This window comes from Fukomys damarensis, unplaced genomic scaffold, assembly GCF_012274545.1.
Source record: "Fukomys damarensis isolate Sample0158 unplaced genomic scaffold, DMR_v1.0_HiC HiC_scaffold_19, whole genome shotgun sequence".
Taxonomy (NCBI): domain Eukaryota; kingdom Metazoa; phylum Chordata; class Mammalia; order Rodentia; family Bathyergidae; genus Fukomys; species Fukomys damarensis.
In genome coordinates, this window is record NW_022900931.1 from 5768042 (window position 1) to 5790449 (window position 22408).

The 22408-nt window shown below is 57.0% G+C and overlaps 1 protein-coding gene and 1 long non-coding RNA gene across 2 annotated transcripts; one reads left to right on the forward strand and one right to left on the reverse strand.

Annotated features, from left to right (window-relative positions):
- The first annotated feature begins 9 nt into the window (after positions 1-9).
- On the forward strand, positions 10-7291 carry Rrp7a (ribosomal RNA processing 7 homolog A). Its single transcript, XM_010634401.3, has 7 exons — positions 10-123; positions 1833-1975; positions 2749-2874; positions 3489-3606; positions 3960-4057; positions 4443-4641; positions 5201-7291. Exons 1-7 carry the CDS (start codon positions 54-56, stop codon positions 5284-5286), a joined length of 840 nt encoding a protein of 279 aa, XP_010632703.1. The 5' UTR covers positions 10-53; the 3' UTR covers positions 5287-7291.
- Positions 7291-21509, reverse strand: LOC104869255. The gene is made up of 3 exons (XR_782268.3): positions 21312-21509; positions 8619-8672; positions 7291-7446 (listed from the first exon to the last, which is right to left on the reverse strand). It is a non-coding gene; the product is annotated as an uncharacterized LOC104869255 (long non-coding RNA).
- Between the last annotated feature and the right edge of the window lie 899 nt (positions 21510-22408).

Below are 22408 nucleotides of genomic sequence, written 5' to 3' on the forward strand. Positions count from 1 at the left end.
TGTCCCGCGCCGAACTACATCTCCCAGCGGCCCCTGCGCTTCCGGCTCGTAAGATGGCGCGCAGTCGGAAACGTGCTGTGAAGGACCGGGAGGGCCACCTCCCGAGCCCGCCAGGCTACTCAGGTGAGCGGTTGTGGGACTCGAGGCCGGGGGTGTAACTAGGCTTCTCTGGGAGATGATTTGAGGGTTGACAATGGCTGGGGAGTCGCAAGAGCGGCCGCGTGGTTGGCCGCCAGTTCCGGGAACCCTGGGTCCCGGACTTTCGTGAGGCCCAGGGACTAAGGACCCGTGCGGCGCTCTTGTCTGTGCGCATGGAGCCGGACGAGCCCAGCTTGGTGCTAGCGTTTGTCAGAAAGGCAGTCCCTCCCAGGGCGCGGTGCCATACAATGAAGTCCCAGCACTCTGGGAGACTGAGGCAGGAAAAGCACAAGCTCAAGCCCAGCCTGTGCTACTTAGCGATTTAGCGAGACCCTGTCTCAAAAAAAAGAGATGTACCTTAGTGCGAATTTCCTGGGTTCAGTCCCCAGTACCACGCACACAAAGCCGTCCCTGGTAGCTTATTGGAAGTTCTCTGCCAGCCTATCACTGCGTGCGTTTTCCATAGTTAACGCAAGCGCGTCATCAGTCGTGTTCGCGGCAATATGAGCCTCCTGTCCAGGCGTGGCGGTGCACGTCTGTAATACTGTAACGACCGACTTACAGTCCACGGCGTGGCAGCTCTCAGTGGTATAGCAAGATCGGGCCGGGAAGAATCGACCCTGCGCCCGGAAGGGGGAGGTAAATTTATTAAGCCAGCGGACTAATGGGGGATTTCAGCACAAAGCCATCAGCCCGCAGCTGGCACTGAGCAGGGTTTACATGGGTCAAGGGAAGAGGGGTGGGGATACAGAAGCAAGGCATTTATCGTCAGTTCATTGGTTGAGGCAGTTACATTTAGTTTACATTATTTGATAGAAAAGTATACTGGATACAGACATTTACTGAGAACAAAAGACCGTGAAGGAGGATGTGAGCTAGGTGTGGGAGGGAGTATGAGTTGGGTCTTTGTCAGGTCAGCTAGCATCGTTTTCTGGCTCAAAACCAGCACTCAGGAGGCTGAGGCAGGAAGATCTAAGCAGGTTTGAGGCCAGCCTATAATGCATGGTATCAAAAAAACAGCGTGAACTTCCTGAATGTGGGGCCTGCCTGCACCTGTATCCTGTGAAAACAACAAAAAGCCAGGAAACAACCGCCAGCTTTATGAAGTTTAGCATTTATAGAACGATGGGAATTAACCAAAATGCCCCACACCTGCCAGCTCTGAAGGCCCGGAAGGGGTGGATCTGACTGGCCTGAGGCTCGAAGGTGAAGATCAGGCCCTCCTGGAGGAAGCAGTTTCAGCAAATGGGTGAAGAAGGGAAGAGGGTTGGTGGCCAAACAGCATGTGCGATGCCCAGCTTATTGGGGTAACAGGATCCGGGGTGGTGAGGAGAGGTGGGGCAAGACGAGGACCCAGTGCCAGGTGGCGTCACAGCTTCCAGCCTGGCCGGGGCTCCGGCACCTCCCGAGAGCCGCAGAGGTGGGACTCCCCTCTCTGCTCCCCACCCGTGATAACTGCAAGTTTCGCTCTCCTCCGCCAGCCCAGGAGGCCTCTTTGGTAGATGCTCGAATTATTTGCTCGCTCTCAAGCCTGCACAGGTGCCACCTAGGAGGAGAGCTCTGTGAAAGACGAAGGGACGGCTGGCTGGATAGGCAGCACAAGGAGGAACGCGGAGGAAGGAGATGGTGTGAGTTAGGCGCTGACCTCTGCTCAGGGTGGTCTGAACTCACGCTTGCCCCCGTTTCCCTTCCAGCTGTTCCAATCAAGTTCTCAGAAAAGCAGCAGGCTTCTCATTACCTCTATGTGAGGGAACACAGAGTTCGCCAAGGCACCCGGTCCACCTGGCCGCAGAAGCGCACTCTGTTTGTCCTCAATGTGCCCCCGTACTGCTCGGAGGTGAGTTCCTGGCCTGTGCTAGGAGAGGGCTCCCCGATTCCTACCAGCTCCTTGGGGGTGAGGAGGAATTGCTAATGGAGCCCGGGTGGAGGGTGCCAAGAAGCTGCCTCTATCCCTTGTGGCAGGAATTCAACTTAAAGATGTAATTCTAAAGTGGGTATGGGTGGCACATGCCTGTAATATCAGCACTCTGGGAGGCTGAGGCAGGAGGGCTGCAAATTCAAGCCTAAGCCCGGGCAGTTTGGCAGCTTGGCAGCTTGGCCAGGTCTTGTCTCAAAAAAAGTAAGGGCTGAGTTGTAGCTCAGTGCAAGGGCCCAGGTTCCACCCCTAGTACCTTCCCACCCAAAAAAGAAAGAATGGGGGTATGTTAGAGGGGAGGGCTGGGCTGTCGGTGTGCAGCCTGTGGCTGTTCACAACCTGAACAAACTGTGCAGTCGGCACTCAGACTGCGAAATGTCACCACCCCCGAGGTCCCCTCACGCCCCGCCTATCAAGGATCACAGGTCCTGATTCCACCAGCGTAGCTTTGACTCTATTTCTGACTCAAGTAATAAAACTTAATTGTTTTCTTAAATCAGAGTAATACCAGAAAAGTCCTGTCTATCTTAGGCTGGGGTTACGGGGATGCCTGTCTCTGCATTGCCCCTGTGGGATCCGGTCAGAGGACAGGGTACCTGGGCCGATGCCTGGGCTCTGCTGATGTCACCAGCATAGATGGGGAGACTCCAGGGACGGCCCTGCAGTCCCTCACTCTGCCTGCCTTGGCCCATCAGGAGTGTCTGTCGCGCCTCCTGTCCCCCTGCGGCCTGGTCCAGTCTGTGGAGCTGCAGGAGAAGCCAGACCTTGCGGAGAGCCCAAAGGAGCCAAAGTCCAAGTTTTTCCACCCCAAGCCCGTTCCGGTAGGGCCCCAAGTCCTGAGTCCCACAGCATGGGGTGTGGGCTGGGCCAAGGTGACATCCCAGTGTTGAGGGAGCAGGCTGGCAGCGGGGTTCCCGAGTGCTCTCTGTGGTCCTGGCCTAGCTCTACAGTGTGTCGGGGTGGTGGCTTCCGGCTTTGTCTCTGGTAAACCTTGTCCTTGGACTCCCTGCCAGGCCTTAGCTGTGAGCTGTGGTTAAAGCTCAGGGACCTCATCTTCCCGCTGCCCTGCATGGCCTGAGCCCTGGACCTTGGTCCCAGGAGCACTGGTCCTCCTGTGTCCCCTGGTCTCCTGAGCACACAGCTCCTCCCAGGTCGGGTGCCCCTCACCCTCCCCACACCAGACCTGGCTGCCAGGTGCTGCCCTGGCCTGGGTGAGCCTGCTGTTCACCAAGTCTCTTCTGAAACTGGAAGGAAGTCCCTGGTCCCCAGGCGAAAAGCTAGAACGGGGTCCCTTCCAGCAGCACTTGGAAAACTAGAAGTGTGGCTGTCCCTCACCTGGACACGGGATGGCTTTGTCATCCTCGAGGCTTAGGAGCAGCCCAGGGACCCCGTGTTGGGTGCGGGGACGGCTGCTCACATCGGCTTCTTCCCACAGGGCTTCCGGGTGGCCTATGTGGTGTTCCAGAGGCCCAGTGGAGTGGCTGCTGCCTTGACCCTGAAGGGCCCCCTGCTGGCCTCCACTGAGAGTCACCCTGTGCCGAGTGGCATTCACAGTCAGTACCGCTAGCCGTGCACGGCGCCCGCTTCCCGGGCCTGGGTTGGGGCAGCTTCCTGGGGACACATCTGCCATCAGCTGTGTCCTGCCCATGGGGGCTGGGTGGGCAGGGGTGAGGGCCTGGCCCGCTGTCCCTGGGACCTTCTGAGCCCCTGCACTCCAGGCCACAAGACATGGGGGCTGTGGGCAGGGGTGAGGGCCTGGCCCGCTGTCCCTGGGACCTTCTGAGCCCCTGCACTCCAGGCCACAAGTCTGCAGTCCCTGTGCCCCACCCGACTTCCAGCCCCCTCGCGGTCGGTCCTTGGGGACCCACCTGTCGGCCTGCAGCAGGTGACCTTGCTCCCTTCTCAGAGTGGATCCGGGACTATGCGGATGCAGTGGCTGACCCTGAGGCCCTGAGAGTCGAGGTGGATGAGTTCATGGAGGCCTATGATAAGAAGATCGCTGAGGTGGGGACTCCCCCGGGGCCACGGGGGGCAGAGGGACACGGTGTCGTGTGGCAGCCTGGCCCCGTCACTGTGTGTACTCCAGGCTCCATTCTTCCCTGAATATCCTGGGCTGCCTGGCTGGGTGACACTGAGTCACAGAGGGACACGGTGTCGTGTGGCAGCCTGGCCCCGTCACTGTGTACTCCAGGCTCCATTCTTCCCTGAATATCCTGGGCTGCCTGGCTGGGTGACACTGAGTCTGGGGGTCTGTGGGACCCAGGGGGAGGTGGCCTTGTCTCCTCTGCTACCCTGTTCTATAGCAAGTGGGGTAAGAGGTGCCTGGGTCCTGTGGTGCCCAGGGTGGGACAGTGGGAGCCTGCCAATTCCAGGACCATGTCCTCTGCAGGAGGAGACCAAGGCCAAGGCGGAGGAGGGAGTCCCAGATGAGGAGGGCTGGGTGAAGGTGACGCGCCGGGGCCGGCGGCCTGTGCTGCCCCGGACGGAGGCTGCCAGCCTGCGGGTGTTGGAGCGGGAGAGGCGGAAGCGGGCGCGCAAGGAGCTGCTCAACTTTTACGCCTGGCAGCACCGAGAGACCAAGATGGAGCGTAAGGAGCGGGTGCCGGGTGACACCAGCCTGGGGCGGGAGGGCAGTGTCCTTCAGGCCTTGGGCAACAGCTCCAAAGCCCCGGGATGTGGGACCCTCCTGGCCCCAAGCCCTGTTACCTGCCAACCAGCAGCCAGCACAGGAGGATGGACCATGGGGTGGCTCTTCGCAGCTGTGGGCACACAGGGCTCTGTGGTGTGAGCCACACAGCCTGGTGGCGTGGTTGCAGGACAGCTTCCCCTCTGCCCCCACCCTGACCCCACTCCACACCTGCTCTCATCCTCTTCTGGGACCCCGGCTTCACTGAACTGCAGCCTCTTCGGCCCTCCGGTCCCCGCCCATTCTGTGCCCGGGGTCACTCAGGGATCAGAGTCACCGTCGGGAGTTTGTGGGGACGGGGCTCCGCCTGTCCTCAGCAGTGCCTTGCCCAAGCCCATCCCAAGAGCAGAGGGGTGGGCTTGGCAGGGAGACGGTGGGAGTCCCCAGCAGTGAAAGGGGCCCATCGTTCCTGGGCAGCCACAGACCCCACCTGACACCCCCTCTGTCCCTCCTGTCCCCAGACCTCGCACAGCTGCGCAAGAAGTTTGAGGAGGACAAGCAGAGGATCGAGCTGCTGCGGGCCCAGCGCAAGTTCCGGCCCTACTGAGCTGCAGGACCGTGGGGTGGGTACAAGGCCACCTGGGTCCCCGGCCTGGGCCTGGTGCTGGCAAGGCCGCCCCAGAGAGGACTAGGCCTGCGCGAGGCCGCTCTGGCCCTAGTGCCTGGACCGTGGGGCCCCTCTGGGAGGGAAGCAGCTGCGAGGAGTGAGTGATAGGAATGTTTTATTTCCCTCCAACCTGGCAGCAGAGGGGACTCGAGAAAGCCCAGGAGGGCTGGGCGCAGACGCTGCTGCCTTCACCTACCCCCAGATCCAACCCCCCCCTTTTCCCTTTTTTTCTTCTTTTCTTCTTTGTCCTAGGCCCTTCCCACTGATACACATTTCCAGCCCCCCCCGCCCCCTTTTGTTTTGTTGTTTTGAGATGCTAAGCTGCCCAGGCTGGGCTTAGACTTCAGATCCTCCTGTCTCAGCCTCCTCAGCCTCCCAGAATTCTGGGCTTACAGGTGTATTCCAGCACCAGCTCACTGTCCCCTTCTGCAGTCACAAGCTGGTGCGTCAGAATCTTGCCCCCTTCCCCTGGCTGTGCCTGTGGACTCTGCTGTCCACCCTGGTCTTCTAGACTAGTGAGGCCTGATCCCTCCCAGGCCTTTCTGGGCCAGGTGCTCAAGTCCACATGGAGGCTGGCAGGTCCAATGGCTGTGACGTCCTTGGGAGCGGCTACTCCGGTGGAGGTTGCTGCTGCTGGGCTGGTTGGGGTTGCCGCAGTGATGACCTGGGGCTGCTGAGAACTGGAACTGCAGGACGGGTGTGTGCCGCGTACTGTCACCGCCATGGGCTCTCCGGGGTGACGCCTCTGAACCCCAGCTCGCAGCAGCTTGTGACGTCCAAACTCTGGGCCTGCTGAAGCCACCTGGGGACCTGGTCACCTGACTCGTGGAGCTATAATGCAGAGCTGGAGAGGCCACTGTCGGGGTCACTGCTGATCCTGACTGGGCAACGAGGGCCCCGAAAGGACGAGGTTGAAGCCGGCTTGGACCCTGCTCTGAGTTGTCCCCAGTGGACCTCTCGGCCCGTGTGGAAGGCTGTGAGTGGATGGGGACCATGAAATGCCAGGGACTCCTAGGTGCAGGCAGGGCCCGGGCCACGGCGCCAGGACTGCTTGTGCCCCAGGGCGGGGGAGAGAAGGGCTGTACGGTAAAACACCCGCGCCTTGCCTCCATTATTTTTTCCACAGAATGCTTTGTTTGGAAATGAAAGTTTGTGCTGCTGGGCTGCTGCCCAGTGTGTCAAAATGGTTTGTGACTGAACTGTGTGAGCGATAGAGAACATTTTAATAGCAAATACCCTACCGAAATGTCACACAGTTCACAATGTAAAACAACTTCTGCCCCTTGCTTTGTTTAGTTCAGAATCAATAGAACCGGAGGCATCTAGTCCCGCTAAAAAGTTTTGTAAAATGAAAAGAACCGTTGTTAGCTTTGGGACCAGACATGGTCCCCTGGGCTAGAATAGATAGCTAAACTCAATGAATGTTAAAGGTCACCTCCCTAACAAGTGCTACATCTGGGTTGGAATCACCTGCCTTACGACCATGTGAGCAGTGAAAAATGCAGTGTAGCCACCTGAATTGAGATCACGGCCTATAAAACCCTATAAAAGGGGAGGTGTAGCCCAGTACTGGGTCAGTCAGGGCACCGCCGTTAGGTGTCATCCAGACATCACCCCGTTGACAGACTAAGCTTGTTTTACTTCCATTCTGCCGCCTCTGTGGGTCGCTTACCAGTTCCTTCCGTGGCTGGACCTCTCCGGAATGTGCTGTAGCTGCCACCCCTTCCGTGAGCAGCTCACCTGCCCTGTAGATCCAGGGACTTGGCAGTGTGAGAAAGGTTTTTTGCCACCCCTTCAACTGACCATCAGATTCTTGAGTCTTCAAACTGTGAGAGCTGTGAGTGACCCAGAGCTGTGGCTGCAAAACTGGCAGGGGCCCCAGATGCACCTGGCCCAGGGAAGACAATCTGGAGGATTCCGCCAGCCACAGCGCTCCGAGTCCTGGATTCTGGTGATGCAACTGCAGTCGTCTAGGGGCCGCCCCAGGTCTCAGGACAGTGGTAGGCCCTGCGGTAGGGAGGGCTGGGGAAGACCGTGGTGCTCGGTGTAGAGCAGGGCTCCCTGTTGTCCTCCAGGACCTCGAAGAAGCCCTGCGCTGCCCTGCGGAGTGAAGCTGGTTCGTCCCGGGAGCACCCCACTAGGCCGCTACCATGCTGGGCTCGCAGCCCCGCCCTGTGCTCCCCCAGTCCCATGGACTCTAGGGGTTCACTCAGCTGCACGTGGGCAGCAGAGACAGAGCCTCTGGGAGGCTGAGGCGGGAGGATCACAAGTTCCAGCCCAGCCTGGACAACTTAGTGAGGTCCTGTCTCAACATAAAGGGTTGGGCCGGGGATTTAGCTCAGTGGTTCCACTGTTCCACTGCCTGCCTTGCACGCACAAGGACCCAGTTCAATCCCTGGTACCAAAATAAAGGGCTGGGGGTCTGGGATTTAGCTCAGTGGTGCCACCATCTGCCTTGCAAACACAGGTTCCGACTTTGATCTCATACCAAAAAACAAAAACGGGGCGGGGGTGCTGGTCTGTAGCTCAGTGGGAAGGCCCTGCGTTCAGTGCCCAGTACAAGAAGATAAACGTGCTGCAGGCAGCGTACGGTCAGGGCCGCTGGACGCTGGGGCTTTGCTCTTTTAAGCTTCACTGAGATAGTTTTTATACCACACACTTGTATGGCGGGGGTGCTGGTCTGTAGCTCAGTGGGAAGGCCCTGCGTTCAGTGCCCAGTACAACAAGAAGATAAACGTGCTGCAGGCAGCGTACGGTCAGGGACGCTGGACGCTGGGGCTTTGCTCTTTTAAGCTTCACTGAGATAGTTTTTATACCACACACTTGTCCCACGGAAAGTGCACAATACCACGGTTTTAGATTTACCTGTGCTACGGCACAATGACGTCCCAGTAGCTCCATGGCAAGTTGAAGACAAGTGGACAGTGCATCATGTCCCAGCCACGGAGCACTGTCGCCCCCACTCCCCGAGAGATCCCGGGGCTGAGGAGGTGCTGCCCCCTGCCAGCGTCAGGACCGGGAGATCAGAGCCAAACCCCGAGCTTTCTGCCAAGCACGTTCACGTGTGCCACTGGCAGATGGGACACGGACACACCAGTCGTTGAGCCAGGTCTCCCGGACACCTACGGGGTGGGGTGGGGGGCGCCTCCCCCTAGTTCTCCCATGGGGTGGCAGTCGGGTCCCTCGCCAGGACGCCGGCCTGCAGGTGCCAGTGCAGAGCGGAGACGCCTCCCTGCTGAGGAAGTTGCCAGAGAACCGCAGCGATGTCTTACCATGGTGTGCTGCTCCCTGGAGGCTGCCTCAGCTCCCGGGCCTTGGACTCTGACCTGTCCCAGGAGAAAAGAAACTGGCTTGGCCTCCGCTAGCCCTGGCCCTGTGGATGCCGATTGTACATTAGCAGCCACGTGTGGCTGCCCTGAGGGACGGTGGATGGGGAGTGCGTTACTACCTCCGAAGACTTAAGGAAAAGAGTGCAGTCAGCTCTTGGTTGATTCAACCCAGGGCCTTCAGATGAAGCTACATCTCTTGGGTGTTGATTACTGTTTTTGTTTTTGATTATTATTATTTTTTGGTACTGGGGATTGAACTCAGGAACTTGTGTTTGTGAGGCAGGTGGCAGAACCACTGAGCTAAATCCTCAGCCCAAAGAGCACTTTTTTTTGGTACTGGGGATTGAATTTGGGACCTTGCACTTGCGAGGCAGGTGGTGGAACCACTGAGCTAATCCGCGGCCCTGTTGTTGATTATTTTGAGACAGGGCCTTGCTCAGTTGCTCAGTCTGGATTTAAACTTGTGATCCTCTTGCCTCAGCTTTCCTGGGATTACAAGTGTGTGCCACACCTGGGCTTGTTCCGTTACCTCTTCAAATGATCACATCTTGGATAGTGACTTAAAGATCAAGTATTACTGTTGAGCTTGCCGAGTATGAGAGACTTTGGGTTCCATTCCCAGCTCAGCCAAAAAAAAAAAACACTGGCCAGGTGTGGCGCACACCTGTAATCCCAGCACTCGGGAGGCTGAGGCAGGAGGATCACTGTGAGTTCAACACCAGCCTGGGCTACAGTGAGTTCCAGGTCAGTCTCAACTACATAGTGAGACCCTGTCTCAAAACACCAAAAAAAAAAAACCAAAACCAAAACCAAAAACAAACCAGAAAAAGACAAAACAAAACCACACAAAAAAACTAACCTGTTCTGTTTTTTGTTTGTTTGTTTTTGAGACCAGGTCTTGCTATGTAGCCCAGTCTGGCTTTGAACTAGGAGGTGATCCTCCTGCCTCAGCCTCCCAAGTGCTGGGATTACTGGCGTGTGCCACCCGCCCTGCCTGAGCCAGTTGTTGAGGTAGTCAGGGTTTGATGTGGAGCACAGTCCAGCTCACAAGGGCCTTTTCCACATGGACTCGATGTGACCATGACCTGACCCAGTGGCTGTCCTGGCCCCCGAGTTGCTCCCAAGGGTCCTCTTCGGGGACAGCACTCCTCTGACCCCAGCCCCACTGGTGGGTTCTGCACTTTTGGGGGTCACATCGAGCCATCTTTGTTGCTGGCTTCTTTCCCTCCACAAATGCACCAGTGTGAGCCTTGCATTTGTAACCTGTTATATAAACACGACCAGCCTGAAGGCAGGAGTCAGAAGAAAACAGCAGGAAAATCTTAATGCATCAGACTTAACACCAAAGTCCCAGGAACAGCAGTAACAAAAGAGCAGATGAGTTGGATTACTGTGAAATAAAGGAGGGTACTCAGGAGGCTGAGGCAGGAGAATCACAATTTAAGACCTTGCCTTAAAAAAAAAAGTTTAGCTCAGTGGTGCTGCACCTGCCTTGTAAGTACAAGGTCCTGAGTTTGATTTCCTGTACCCAGAAAAAAGGTGGGGAGGGAATGAGGATGTAGTTCAGTGCTCCCTTAATTAGGCCTGAATGTGTAGCTCAGGAGATAGAGTGTAGATTGAGCACATACGTGGAGCTCTGGGTTCGAATCTCAGCACCCCATTAATGCCACCAAATAAAATAAGCTGGATTATATAGAAAACATTACAATGAATTGGAGCTGGGGCGTGGGCAACACTTTGAGTTCCATCCGCAGCACCATAACTCACTAGTGCTTTTTTGCGTGGAAGAATAGTGTCAAGAAAGCAAAAAGGGCCTGGGATTTAGCTCAGGGGCACCGCATCTGTGTCCCAAATGCAAGGTCCTGAGTTCGATCCCCAGTACTGCGGGGTGCGGGGGGCAGAAAGACGGATTACTGAATCGGAGAAATGGTTGGGGAAAACGGCTAGGGTTATGGCCGAATGGGACAGCACTTGCTTACCCTGGGTTCTATCCCCAGAGGGAGGGAGAGACGGAGACGCAGGAGGTGTGGGGACAGGGCGCTCGGCTGAGGACGACGGCACGGTGGGTGCAGTGGCCTCGGCGCCACCTGTGCGGGGCGGGACCCCCAGCCTTCGTACCTAGGGCTCCGTTTCTCTGCCCGCCCAGGTCCTCGGCCAGCCCTGCACACCCAACCTTGGGACTCTGCCCTCTGGCTGTGGCCAGTGCAGCCACCCTGAGGTGGCCCAGAGTGAGGCTGGGGACAGAGTAAGATGGCACTGCAGAGTCTTCACCTCTGAGAAACTTCAAATGTTCACTCAGATCTTGTTTCAGCCCCACGGATAGAACTGGGTGCCTTCACACTGTGCTACATCCCCAGGCCATTTTAATTTTCTATTTTGAGACCCGGCCTCCCACGTTGCTCAAGGTTGGGTTTTTTAATTTATGACCCTCCTGCCTCAGCTTCCCAGAGTGCTGGGCTCACTAGATTGTGCTGCCGCCTGGCTTCAGTCAGACCTTTAAACACCAGGAAGCAGCAGAAGAGCAAGAACTCGTGCAATTCCTTGAAGAGAAACTGAGGCACAGGGAGGCCTGTGTATCACCAGCTGGAAGAGGTGACTCGGTTCCCTGCCGTGGCCTTGATGGTGGGGGACGCACCTGATGGTGCCATTCTCGGGCCTGCTGTCCCTCAGGTCAGCACCACTCGGAGCCCTGGATCCGAGGATCCTGGGGAGGGACTGAGGTCCACATGGGAGAAGGCTCGCAAACGTGGCCCCGACCCACCTGCATCACGCAGCCCTCTGGGGCTCTCAGGTTTTTCTCCACCATACTTTTCACTTTCTGCGCATGTGCGGCAAGCGCCCCGCCGCTGAGCCGCTCCGGCCTGACTGCAGTCTCCACCCCTGCCCCGGCTTAGCCCGCTGTTTCTGCCACGGTGCCCAGCATGCAGCTTCCTCCCTTGAGGTCAAGGGGTTTGGTCTTGTCACAGCTGTGTCCCCGGGATCGAGAACTGTGCCTGATACACGGGAGACGGTCACAAAAAGTACTTGTGAAAGCCAGAGGTGGTGGCTCACGCCTGTAACCCCAGCACCTGCACTGGGGAGGCTGAGGCAGGAGGACTGAGTTCAAGGCCAGCCTGGGCTGCAGTGAGACCCTGTCTCCAAAAAAAACTACTTGAAGGTTCGCAGGAATGAGTGCTGTTCTGTGGTTTCTGTCGGATGATGGGTTTTGTTATTATCAAAGTTAACAGTTTTAATTATGAAAATGTACATATATAATGTACACCAACATGGATTTTTGGAATTAAATGGCCCGAATCACAAGGAAACTGAAAGCAAGCCAGGAAAGAAGGCTGTTGCCTCAGGTACAGAGAGAGCAGGGCCTCAGTAACTGAACCTGAGGCACCACTGTGATGAAGCCACACTCCCGCGGACTCGAGCCCCGACTGGCAGTCAGTCTGTGCCACAGGAAGCCCCTGAAATCCAAGGAAGAAAGAGACTAAAGCAAAAAAATAACAACAAAATGGCATCAGGGGCTGGGGATTTAGCTCAGTGGTTCCACCACCTGCCTCAGAACTGCAAGGTCTTGAGTTCGACCCCTGGTACAAAAAACAAAACAAAAAACATCAGGAGCTAAGCGTGGTGGCACATGATTGTGACCCCAGTACCTTGGGAGGCTGAGGCAAGAGGATCACAAGTTCAGGTGTGGCCTGGATAATTTAAGTGACTCAGCGAGACCCTGGCTAAGGATAAAAGAGGGCCAGGGATGTTGCTCAGTGTGAAGAAAAAAGGCATTAGGACTAGAGACGCAGCTTAGTGGTGGACTGGCTGCTTGGTGCGCCTGAGAACCTGGCTCCAATGTCCAGCACCATCAAACCCCCCAAAAAAACCAGGCAATAGAGGTGCCATTTGTTTTTTGTTTTTTGTTTGTTTTTTTTGAGACAGGGTCTCACTATGTAGTTGAGACTGACCTAAAACTATGTAGCCCAGGCTGGTCTCAAACTCAGAGATCCTCCTGCCTCATCCTCCCAAGTGCTGAGATTATAGGCATGCGCCACCACGCCCAGCAATAGAGGTGCCATTTGGAAAAAGGTAAACCCAGGGCCGGGGATTTAGCTCAGTGGTACCACTACCTGCCTTGAAAATGAAAGGTCCCAAGTTCTATCCCAGATACCAAAAAGAAAAACACAATGTAAAGCCAGATCTAAGTTGCATCCTGTATACTGGGTACCCCTGGTGGCAAACATTTAAATGCAAATGCTAGCTCCAAAACAGACTCAAACCAAACAAAATTTTAACTATGACCCAGAAGCTAGAAGCTGTGACATACATTTAACTGCAATAAAAGAAATTCTGTATTGCGGGGGGGGGGAGGAAAGAAAGAAGCCAATCAAAAGATAAATAACCTTGGGAAAGTCTGCTATTTAAGTCTCCCAAAACATGAAAAGTCCTTAGAACCGAGCAGAGCTAGTGACCCAGAGCGGGACATGAACATCTCAGTGCAGGAAAAAAAACTAAATCCCATGAGATGCACATCCTTACCATAAAAAGAAAATGCAAATTAGAATCCATTAAAATACACACTTTCAAGATGGGTATGGTGGCGCACGCCTGTAATCCCAGCACACGGGAGGCTGAGGCAGGAGGATTGCTGTGAGTTCGAGACCAGCCTGTACTACATAATGAGATACTGTCTCAAAGTAATTTTTTCTATTCTTTATAAATCACCCAGTTCCAGGCACTTTGTTATAGAAATGGAAAGCACAGTAAGAGAAATATGAACAATCTCAAAGGGGTTCAACTGAGGGGGAGGAGGAAGGGTGGGAAGAGTTGAACCTTGACGATACTTTGCACTCTGGTGATTTTTAAACCCTGCGCTTTTTAGTGCCTACTGAAGAAAAGGAAGCTTCAGGTAGAAAGCAAAACCACAGCAAGAGCAGGCTGGCACCGCCATCCAGCCTGTTGGAAGCCACCGGGAAGGGACAGTGGGGACGCCCAGCCTCCCTGCTGGGAACCAACACCATCTCAGAAATGGCCAGGGTCTCTGCATCCTGACTGTCAGCTCCCCTTTAGTTAGACATTGGGGAATGCTAAACTCAGACGATCAATGGAATTTTTCTTTTTTGTTTTTTGAGACAGGGTCTCACTATGTAGTTGAGAGTGACCTGGAACTCACTATGGAGCCCAGGCTGGTCTCGAACTCACAGAAATCCTCCTGCCTCTGAGTACTGGGATTACAGGCCTGCGCCACCACACCCAGTGATCAACAGAATTTCTAATTGGTGCGAGGTTCTAGTCTGGAGTTGGGGACTCAGAATGCCAAGTGGGGCTCTGTCACCGGGAGATTTTCTGCTTGCTGTGCCTGCAAATCTCTTCAGCCTCATGCAGCCTCAACTCTCACTGCCACCCCCTGCCTTGGCAGGACCAGGATACCCCCACCCTGGACTTCTCTCCTTCCTCCAGCCTCAGGCTCCAGCCACTCAGAGGATGTAAAATACTCCCCCAGTAAAGGAGCCGGGTACAGTGGCACATACCTGTAACCCTAGCACTCTTGGAGGCTGAGACAGGAGGATCTCAAAATTTGAGTTCATCCTGATCAATTTAGTGGTTTAGCAGGACCTTGTCTCAAAATACAGACCACAGCCCTCTGGGCTACACACACACAGGGGATCATGGCTTGTTTTCCTGTTCTGCTCCCCACTAGGAGGAGCCTTTGAAGGTAGGAACCTCATCTTCTTTCTGTACCCCTCAGACCTGGAGGTCTCAGCCAAATTCCCAGGCCAAGTGCCCCAGGCTCAGCACAACGCACACCGATTCGCATCGCCACCACATGGGGGCAGGCGTTAGCAAGATGGAGAGACCTGGTGGGCCTCCAGGGCCCAGTCCAGGAGTCCAAGGCCCAAGCCCTGTCCTTCCAAGGGTGGCTCACTTTCCTGTCCCTGTGGTCACAGCTGCGACCCAAGATTCTGGCCTCAGGGATGACTGGACAGCAGGACTGGCTCCTAGCAACAGGGTCCCTCCCTACTGCCACTGCCCAGGGAGCCAAGGAACGGGGCATCCCCCTCTCCCATCTCTGGCCCAAGCACGGGCTTTGTGACCACACAGAGGCCATCCAGCCATCAGTGCGGTGACAGCAAGCTTGGCAAACCTAACCATCCACCCATGTCCCGTCCAGGAGGTGGACAAGAGCACCTGAGCGGGGACTTTGGGGGCCACGTGCAGAGGCAGGGCTGTCCCTTCCTCCTGAGGGGACCCCGGGCACTGCTGGCCCGCCCCTTCGCTGCAGATACCCAAGCGTGAGGCTGGTGCAGAGAACAAGGAGGAGGCCAGGTCTCCGGCTCCCTGTTCGGGCACGCGTGCCTGCCTCAGGGACGCTCTGGCCCTGCCTGGGAGATCCCCTGGCCAGGGCGGACATCTGTGTCCAGCTTGCACACCCATGCACTCCGAGGGAGGCACCTGCCAGGAGCCGCCACCAGGCCTTGCAGTTAAGACACCAATCAGGGCTGGGGCGCAGCCCCGAGGCACAGAAGCTGCCTAGTGTGTACAAGTAAGTGTGAGGCCCTGGGTTCCATCCACAGCACTGAAAACGAAACAGCAAGCGGGCGGGCGTGGTGCACGCCTGTGATGGCTGCACTCGGGAGGCTGGGGCAGGAGGATCGCTGCACGGGCCAGGCCACCTGGACGCAAGGCCAGCCCCTTGCATGTGGTGATCTTGGGCCCGTGGATGCTGAGCAGAGTGTGGTGCCTGGGAACTGCAGCCCCAGGAGCCCCGAGCACAGATTCGGGGATGGGAAGGGGTGGATGCTGAAGGCCAGGGGGAGGCCGCACCCCTGCCAGCTCTGGAATGAGGGGCAGGGTTTGGGAGAAGCCTGCAACTTCAGCTTTCACAAAGTTGCCACGTCCGGGAGGGTGGAGTGGAGCCTGGGTTGGTCTTCTGTTGTTGTTTTTTTGATACCAGGGATTGATCTCAGGACTTTGCACTTGCCAGGCAGGCGGCAGCACCACTGAGCTAAATTCCCGGCTTTTTTAAAATGTTGAGACAGAATCTTGCTAAGTTGGTCAGGCTGGGCTCCAACTTGCAATCTTCCTGCCTCAGCCTCCCAGAGCGCCACCACTGCGGCAGAGGGCCGGTCCCAACACCGTGCCCCAGTTGCTGCACACTCCCTGGCCACAGGACTCATTTCCTTCTCAGCCACGCCGTCTCTCACCACCTCAGTGACCAGCATCGTCTGTGGTCACCACCGTGAAACCCAGGCCTAACCGGATTCCCCAGATGGGCTGGGAGTGGGTCTCATCCGGATCAGCCGGAGTCCCGGGCTGAGGCCCTGTGGGTTAGCCTCCCGTGTGGGGCCCGGCCCAGAAGCCTGGCTCCACCTCCCTCTTCACTACGGTGATGTCGGTTTTTGAGAGAGTCTTGCTGTGTAGCCCAGGCTGGCCTCAAACTTGTGGCAATCCTCCTGCCTCAGCCTCCTGAGTGCTAGGATTATAGGTGTGTGCTACCACGTCTGGCCACTTTAAAAAAATTTTTTTTGAGATGTTGGGAATTGAACCTGAGAGGTGACAAGTAATCCCCAGACCCTTCCACTTTTTTTTTTTAAATTTTGAGATAGTGTCTTGCTAAATTGCTCTTGCTGGTTCTGAACTTGCCAGCCTCCTGCCTCAGCTTCCTGAGTAGCTGGGGTTATAGGTGTGTTTAGCTGTGCCTAGCTGAGTTTCCACTTCTTTAAATAAGAAATATGTGGGGAGCCCTGCGTGGGGCGCACTGCCAGACCCAGGAGGTGCAGATGTAGCCAAGCCACCTTAGGAGTCAGGAGCCCCCAGGACAGTGCAGAGGCGGGAGGGCAGCTGCCAGCAGGGGGAGCCCGCTCCCATACCCTCCTCTGCAGCAGGTCCGGGGCTGACCACGCCCGGGCATCCTGGAGGCCTCCGCCCGCAGCGTGAGCCTGATGGTGCGCGGCGTGTCGCTCAGCACGTTCTCCAGCTCCTAAGGGCTCCACAAGGCTGGTGGGCAGAGTGGCAGAGCAGGGGCACCCGGGTGAGAGGGAGAGGCGAGCCCCGCCTTCAGCCAGGACAGTGCGGACAGGACAGGGTGGGGAGGGGCAGTGTCCCTGTTCACTGGGAAGCTTGACAGTAGGGTCCCTAAGGTGTGGACCATCAAGGTGGTGAGGGCCAAGGTCCCACTCCATGGCAATGTCCTGCCCATGGGGGTGACACTTCCGCACACGGCCGGAAAGAATGGGGACCAGGGTGGGGTCCGGGCAGTGGGGAATACGGGAAGAAGGGGAGACTGGAGCCTCACATAGCCCAGGGGCCGTGCAGTGGATGTTTAATGAGCACGTACTATGTACAGAATCTGGGCTTGAGGTGACAAAAAGCCAGGCATGAGCTGGGTGCACTCCTGGGATCCCAGCTGGGCAGCTGAGGCAGGAGGATCACAAATTGGAGCCCAGCCAGGGTCGCTCAGCAACTTAGATCCTGCCTCAAAAAAATTTACAAAGCAGCTAGGAAAAAAAAAGGGGGGGGGCTGGGGATTTAGCTCAGTGGTTCTGCCACCTGCCTCGCAAGCTCAAGGACCTGAGTTCGATCCCTGGTACCAAAAAAAAACGATAAAAAGCAGCTAGGGATGTAGTCAGCATGAAAGCCCTGGGTTCAATCTCTAGAACCAAGGGAAAAACTGTATTTTTACAAGCAAGAAAGCTGAAAGTGATGAGGAATAGGATGACTACTGGCCAGGGACCTCCGAGGGCGTCAGGCACAGCCTTCTCTTTGTCCAAATGAGGAAACTGAGGCCCAGAGAGTCTTCATCACCTCCCAGGGTTCCACAGCCGAATCCAGGCCTGTGACGTGGGGATGGTAGTGGTTGTTCCCGGGTGGTGGCCAGAGGGATGGGGACAAAGGGGCTGGGGCTCCCCAAGACCAAAGCCCCATCTTCCACTGTCCAGGACAAGCGGTGATGTGTCCAGCAAGAGAAATGTACCCGCTACCTCGGGAGATGCAGGACAACTGACCGCGAAGAGCAGGCTGAGCAGACGCTGGGGACTGAGCCTTCCTGGGGACCCTGGTGTTGCCCAGAATATCTTCCTCTCCTTCCCTTCCTTCTTAGGGTACTGGGGTTAAACCCAGGTTTCCACACTGAGCTGCATCTGTGCACCCCCTCCCCTTTCTTCAGGGCAAGCTTTCCTTAAATCACTAAGTGTCCCAGGCCGGCCTTGAACCTGTGATCCTCCTGTTTCAGCCTCCCAGAGAGCTGGGATTGCAGGCGTGTACCACCTCACCTGGTTTCCCTTGGGCAGGGGGACGCGTGCTAAGGGGACCAGAGGAGAAACTTGGACCCCTTCTGGGCACCTCCCCAGGCCTCTGGGCTGTGCTCTGTGCCCAGCACCCAGCCTCCAACCCCAGTGACGGAGGGCTCCAGGCCCTCGGTGACAGGCCGGGGATTCAGACCCTGAAGCCTACCGGGAGTGCCCACTTCTGGTGATGACCATCATGACTGCCACCAGCCTTAGCTCCCAGGTGCCTTTGCTGTCCGGGTAACTCCCAGTCCTCTCTCCTGCTACCAGCCCAGTAGCACCCAGGACGTTACAGCAGAGCCATCTACTCACCATGCCACCTGGGGGACAAAACAGCAATTGGCCAACATTCCCTTGCTCTCCTTGGCCTTAGTAGCGCTGTCATCAGACCTGACCAATTCTGGTGGCACTGTGGCCCCGGCCACCAACTCCTCTTCTTCCCTCAAAGCCCCACCTTGGGAGGAGCCCTGTCAGGTCCTGTCCAAAGTGAACTCACCGAAACTGTGGCCCAGGAGGGAAAAAACGATCGCATTTCAAGGCTGAAAAGCCAAGGAGTTAGAAGGTGGCATGGCCTTCCCTCCCGCCTTCCTACAGTCTCTGGGGCTTGGTGGGTCCCTCTAGGGCACCTGGGCATTCCAGCCACCAGAGCAGCATAGGGGCCCAGCCCCGCTGCGGGGGACCCTGCGGGAGGAAGCAGCCCAGAGTCACCCGGGAATGGCGGGCCACCCATTCCCAGACTGGGGACGCTTCCTGGCTGCGTATCCGCTCCCATGACAGGAGAGTCCTGGCAAAACCCCAGCCCCCCAGTGCACCCACTCTCGCCTTCTACAACTCCGGGCATTGCTCACAAAGTTTCGGGACGATGTGGGAAGCCGGGGGTGGGGGGGGACAACAGCCCGTGGCCTGTGCAGTCCAGAGCGACACAGCGAAAGTCTGGGTGAGGAGGAGGGGTTGGAGAAGCGCCCACAAGGGCTGCCACCCTCCCTCCTAGCCCCGGGCTCCTGCTCTCCAGCCCACCCTGTGGGAGGAAGGGGAGAAGTCTGACAAGGGAGTTGGTGCTGTCCGGCCAGCTGTGCGGGCGGGGGCCCGGGGGCCCTTGGCAGAGCTCCCGACTTAGTTGGCGATGTGGCCCCAGGGCACAGTGGGCGTCAGCTCGGAAAGCAGACCTGTGAGTGAGACGAGGCAGCCTCCTCCCACACTTCGGCCAGCATCTGGACCTCCACCAGGTGAGAGACAGCCCAACCTGGCTCAGTGACCTGGAGCAGGAAGCACCTGGGTCCCCATGCGGGGAAAACCTTGTCCAGCTTCACGTGATGCCCTGGGCATGGCAGCATCTGCCTGTAACTCCACCACCTGGGAGGCTGAGGCAGGAGGGTCACAGTGAATCTGGCCAACCTGAACTACATAACATACAAAAGTAACTCCCAGTCCTCAAACACACCAAAACCTAAGGCAAAACAAAACAAAACAAAAAAAGAGCCCAAAGGGTGTCTGAAACCTTGGATAGTACCAAGCCATTGATAGCACAGGCTATCTTTTCCTATGCATGCTTAAGTTTAATTTAGAAATTAGGTGCAATAAGGTACTAACAACAGTCATAACAGAACGACTCCAACATATACCATAAAAAGAATTGTGTAAATGTAGGGTCTTTTTTTTTTTTTTTTGGTACCAGGGATCGAACTCGGGTCCTTGTGCTTATGAAACAGGCAGCAGAACCACTGGGGTAAATCCCCAGCCCAACATGGGGGTCTCTTAATGATCTTATGAGAACACAAGGTAAGGTCCCTGAAGTTTTCACGGCACTGCTCTGAAAAGCGGGCGATTTCAAACTGGACTTTCTGTTTAATATTTTTAGACCTTCAGTACCTGAAGCCTTGGACATCAAAATTATGCATAAGAGGAAACCCTGCTGGGTGTGGTAGCCAGGCCTGTGATCCCCTGCATTCGGGAGGCTGAGGCAGAAGAGTTGCCAGGAGTTCATGGTCAGCCTGGGCTACACAGCGAGATCAAGTCTCAAAAAACAACAGCAAAGAGGAGATGTCACAGCCCAGCTTTCTAACCCGTGCTGCTACCAGGCGGTGGGAGGGCTTCATGTGCCAACTACCCACGTCCTCATCGTCACCCTGGGGAGCGGCACCCTGAGGCAAAGGGAGCCGAAGCAGTGCCCAAGGTCATGCAGGAGACCGAGGAGGAGGAGGAGGAGGAGGAGATCTAGGGGAGACAGCAGACGCCGGGACCCCAGAGCTGACACCTCCCTGGATGTCCTGGGCCGCGCTGCCCTTCCCACCCGGCGGGACTGTGGGCCCCCTGATCTGGGTCTCGACTCCAGGCCCTAGAGCCGGAGACCCCGAGGCGCTGGGGACCCCACCCTCCAGAAAGTCTGCACACTGGGGCAGGGCACAGACGAGCGGCGACATTCAGGAGCACGGCGCGGACCGTCCCCTCCCCTTCACCATCCTGGCCTCCACGGCCCCAAGTAGGGGCAGGCGCCTGGGTGCTCGCGCCTGGGCTCCCCTACTCCTGCTCCAGTCTAGGGGGCTCTGGCAAGTGTCTTCACCCATCGCTGGAGCCCCCGGGCCCAGCTGCCGCTCCTCCTGGGAACAGTGAGGCCCGCAGCGCGCCGAGGCCTAACAGCTTCAGAGTCCCGCCTACCCCTGGGGCAGGATCGGGCGCAGCTCGCGAGCGACCAGAGATCCTCCATGCACGGGAGCTGAGGCGGCCAGTGTCCCCTGGGGGCCCGGGTCCTGACCCCGTGTGCCCACCGCGTCCAGGGGTCCTAGGTGGCACGGGGCGCAAAGCAGCCCTCATGGGCCCAGGAACGAGCGTGTAAAGGGGACTGGGAAACCCAGGAGAGCCGGTGCCGACAGCACCAGGAGCCCCGAGTTAGGAAAGGTTCGGGGTGACCAGGAGGACTCTCGCACACCCCTGCGTTGCTGCAAGCGGCAAGTAAGGGCGGGCTTTCCCGGTCACTGGACACCAGTGGCCGGAGGAGGAGAACCGAATGGCGAATTCTTTCTAGGGGCTCCAGGAACCCCGCTCTGGAGGCGGAGAAGACCACTGGGGTGTGGTGCCTTCCAAGGAGGCTGACCTCTTTCCTCAGCTGCCTTGAGGACCTCCCGCCAGCCCTTTTCACAGATGCCTCCACTGGGCCTGGGAAGGCCTCAGCCCCTGTGTCCACGCTGGGCGTCCCTCTGAGCTCCGTCACCCTTGTGCCATCTCTTTTTCCGCCTGCCCCGCCCCATTCCATGCCTGTGGCCCCTGGGCTGGAAGCTAAGAAATATCACTTCCTGCTATGTGTAGCACAGCACCCCTTGCAACCCCACCGTAGCCCTGAGCTCGGACAGTGAACCTCGGGGCCCACTGTTACCTGGTTCTCGGCTCCTGATGTCACCGGCCACTGGGTCTCTGCGTAGGAACCAACCTCCACGCTCGAACCTGTCCGGGGTGATGAAGATGTGAAAATATAGACACAGAAACAAGCTAAAATTCGTGAGGGCAGGAGGCTCACGTCTCCCTCCAACCTGGAGCCCGGAAGGACGGGTGCACCTTGGCTTTTCTCACTCAGACGCAGGCGCGAGCAATTCCGGTTGCACAGGATTCAGCTGTGCCCGCTCCCGGGAGCTTCTCGGGGAACAGTTTAACCTCAGGTGTTTTTGGCACCTCGTGGCAGCTCGCTCCCGGCCGCCTTTCTCCTCGGTGCTCGCCGAGGGGGCCAATCAGGTCTCGTCTTCCCATCTGATCTCCACAGCTCTGGCCGCGTGTCAGCCCCTCAAGCTGGGAGCAGGTCTTGTCCTGCACACAGTAGGGCTCATTCGAGGTCTGCCGATTGAACTGGCTGAGAAGTGCCGAGCTCAGCTCGCTGTGAGCTCCCGCAACCAACTGCATGCAGTGGGAGGGGCTCGTGTGCGCTTCCTGCAGTCTTAGGCTCTTACCCCTGGTTTGTGATCCTCAGGTTAAACTAGCAGCCACATCCCGAGATGGGAGCCACCTGTGAGGGACAGAGGCGTTCCCAGGAGCCCCTGCTTCAGCAGCCGGAGGAAGCCCCCCCTGTGCAGTAAAAACCATGCCTGACACAAACACTGCGTGGGCTCCTCGATTGCATTCTGGAACAGCGACAGAAAACTGGGGCCTCTAAATAGAGCCCGGTGTCTAGTGCCAGACCCGACTTGATTTCGAGCTTCACACTGAGGTGCCTGAGATGCTAAGACAGGAAACTGGATGAAGGGTAGCAAGGAAATCGTGGCCTATCACTGCAGTTCTGAAATCTAATATTGTGCTACAAATGAAGAGTTTACTTACTTCTCTTTGGTATCGGGAATCTAACTCAGGGCCTTGCGCTTGCCAGGCAGGTGACACACCGCTGAGCTAAATCCCCGGCAGGAGTTTATTTTTGTTTTGTTTTTTCGGTACCAGGGACTGAACTCAGGCAGGCACAGCGCCACTGAGCTAAATCTCTAGCCCAGT

Excerpts from the sequence above, each read along its gene's own strand:
- Rrp7a (XM_010634401.3), top strand. The coding sequence starts at position 54 with ATGGCGCGCAGTCGGAAACGTGCTGTGAAGGACCGGGAGGGCCACCTC. Across the intron at positions 2,875-3,488 it reads TCCACCCCAAGCCCGTTCCG|GGCTTCCGGGTGGCCTATGT; the intron begins GTAGGGCCCCAA and ends TTCTTCCCACAG. Across the intron at positions 3,607-3,959 it reads TGTGCCGAGTGGCATTCACA|AGTGGATCCGGGACTATGCG; the intron begins GTCAGTACCGCT and ends CTCCCTTCTCAG.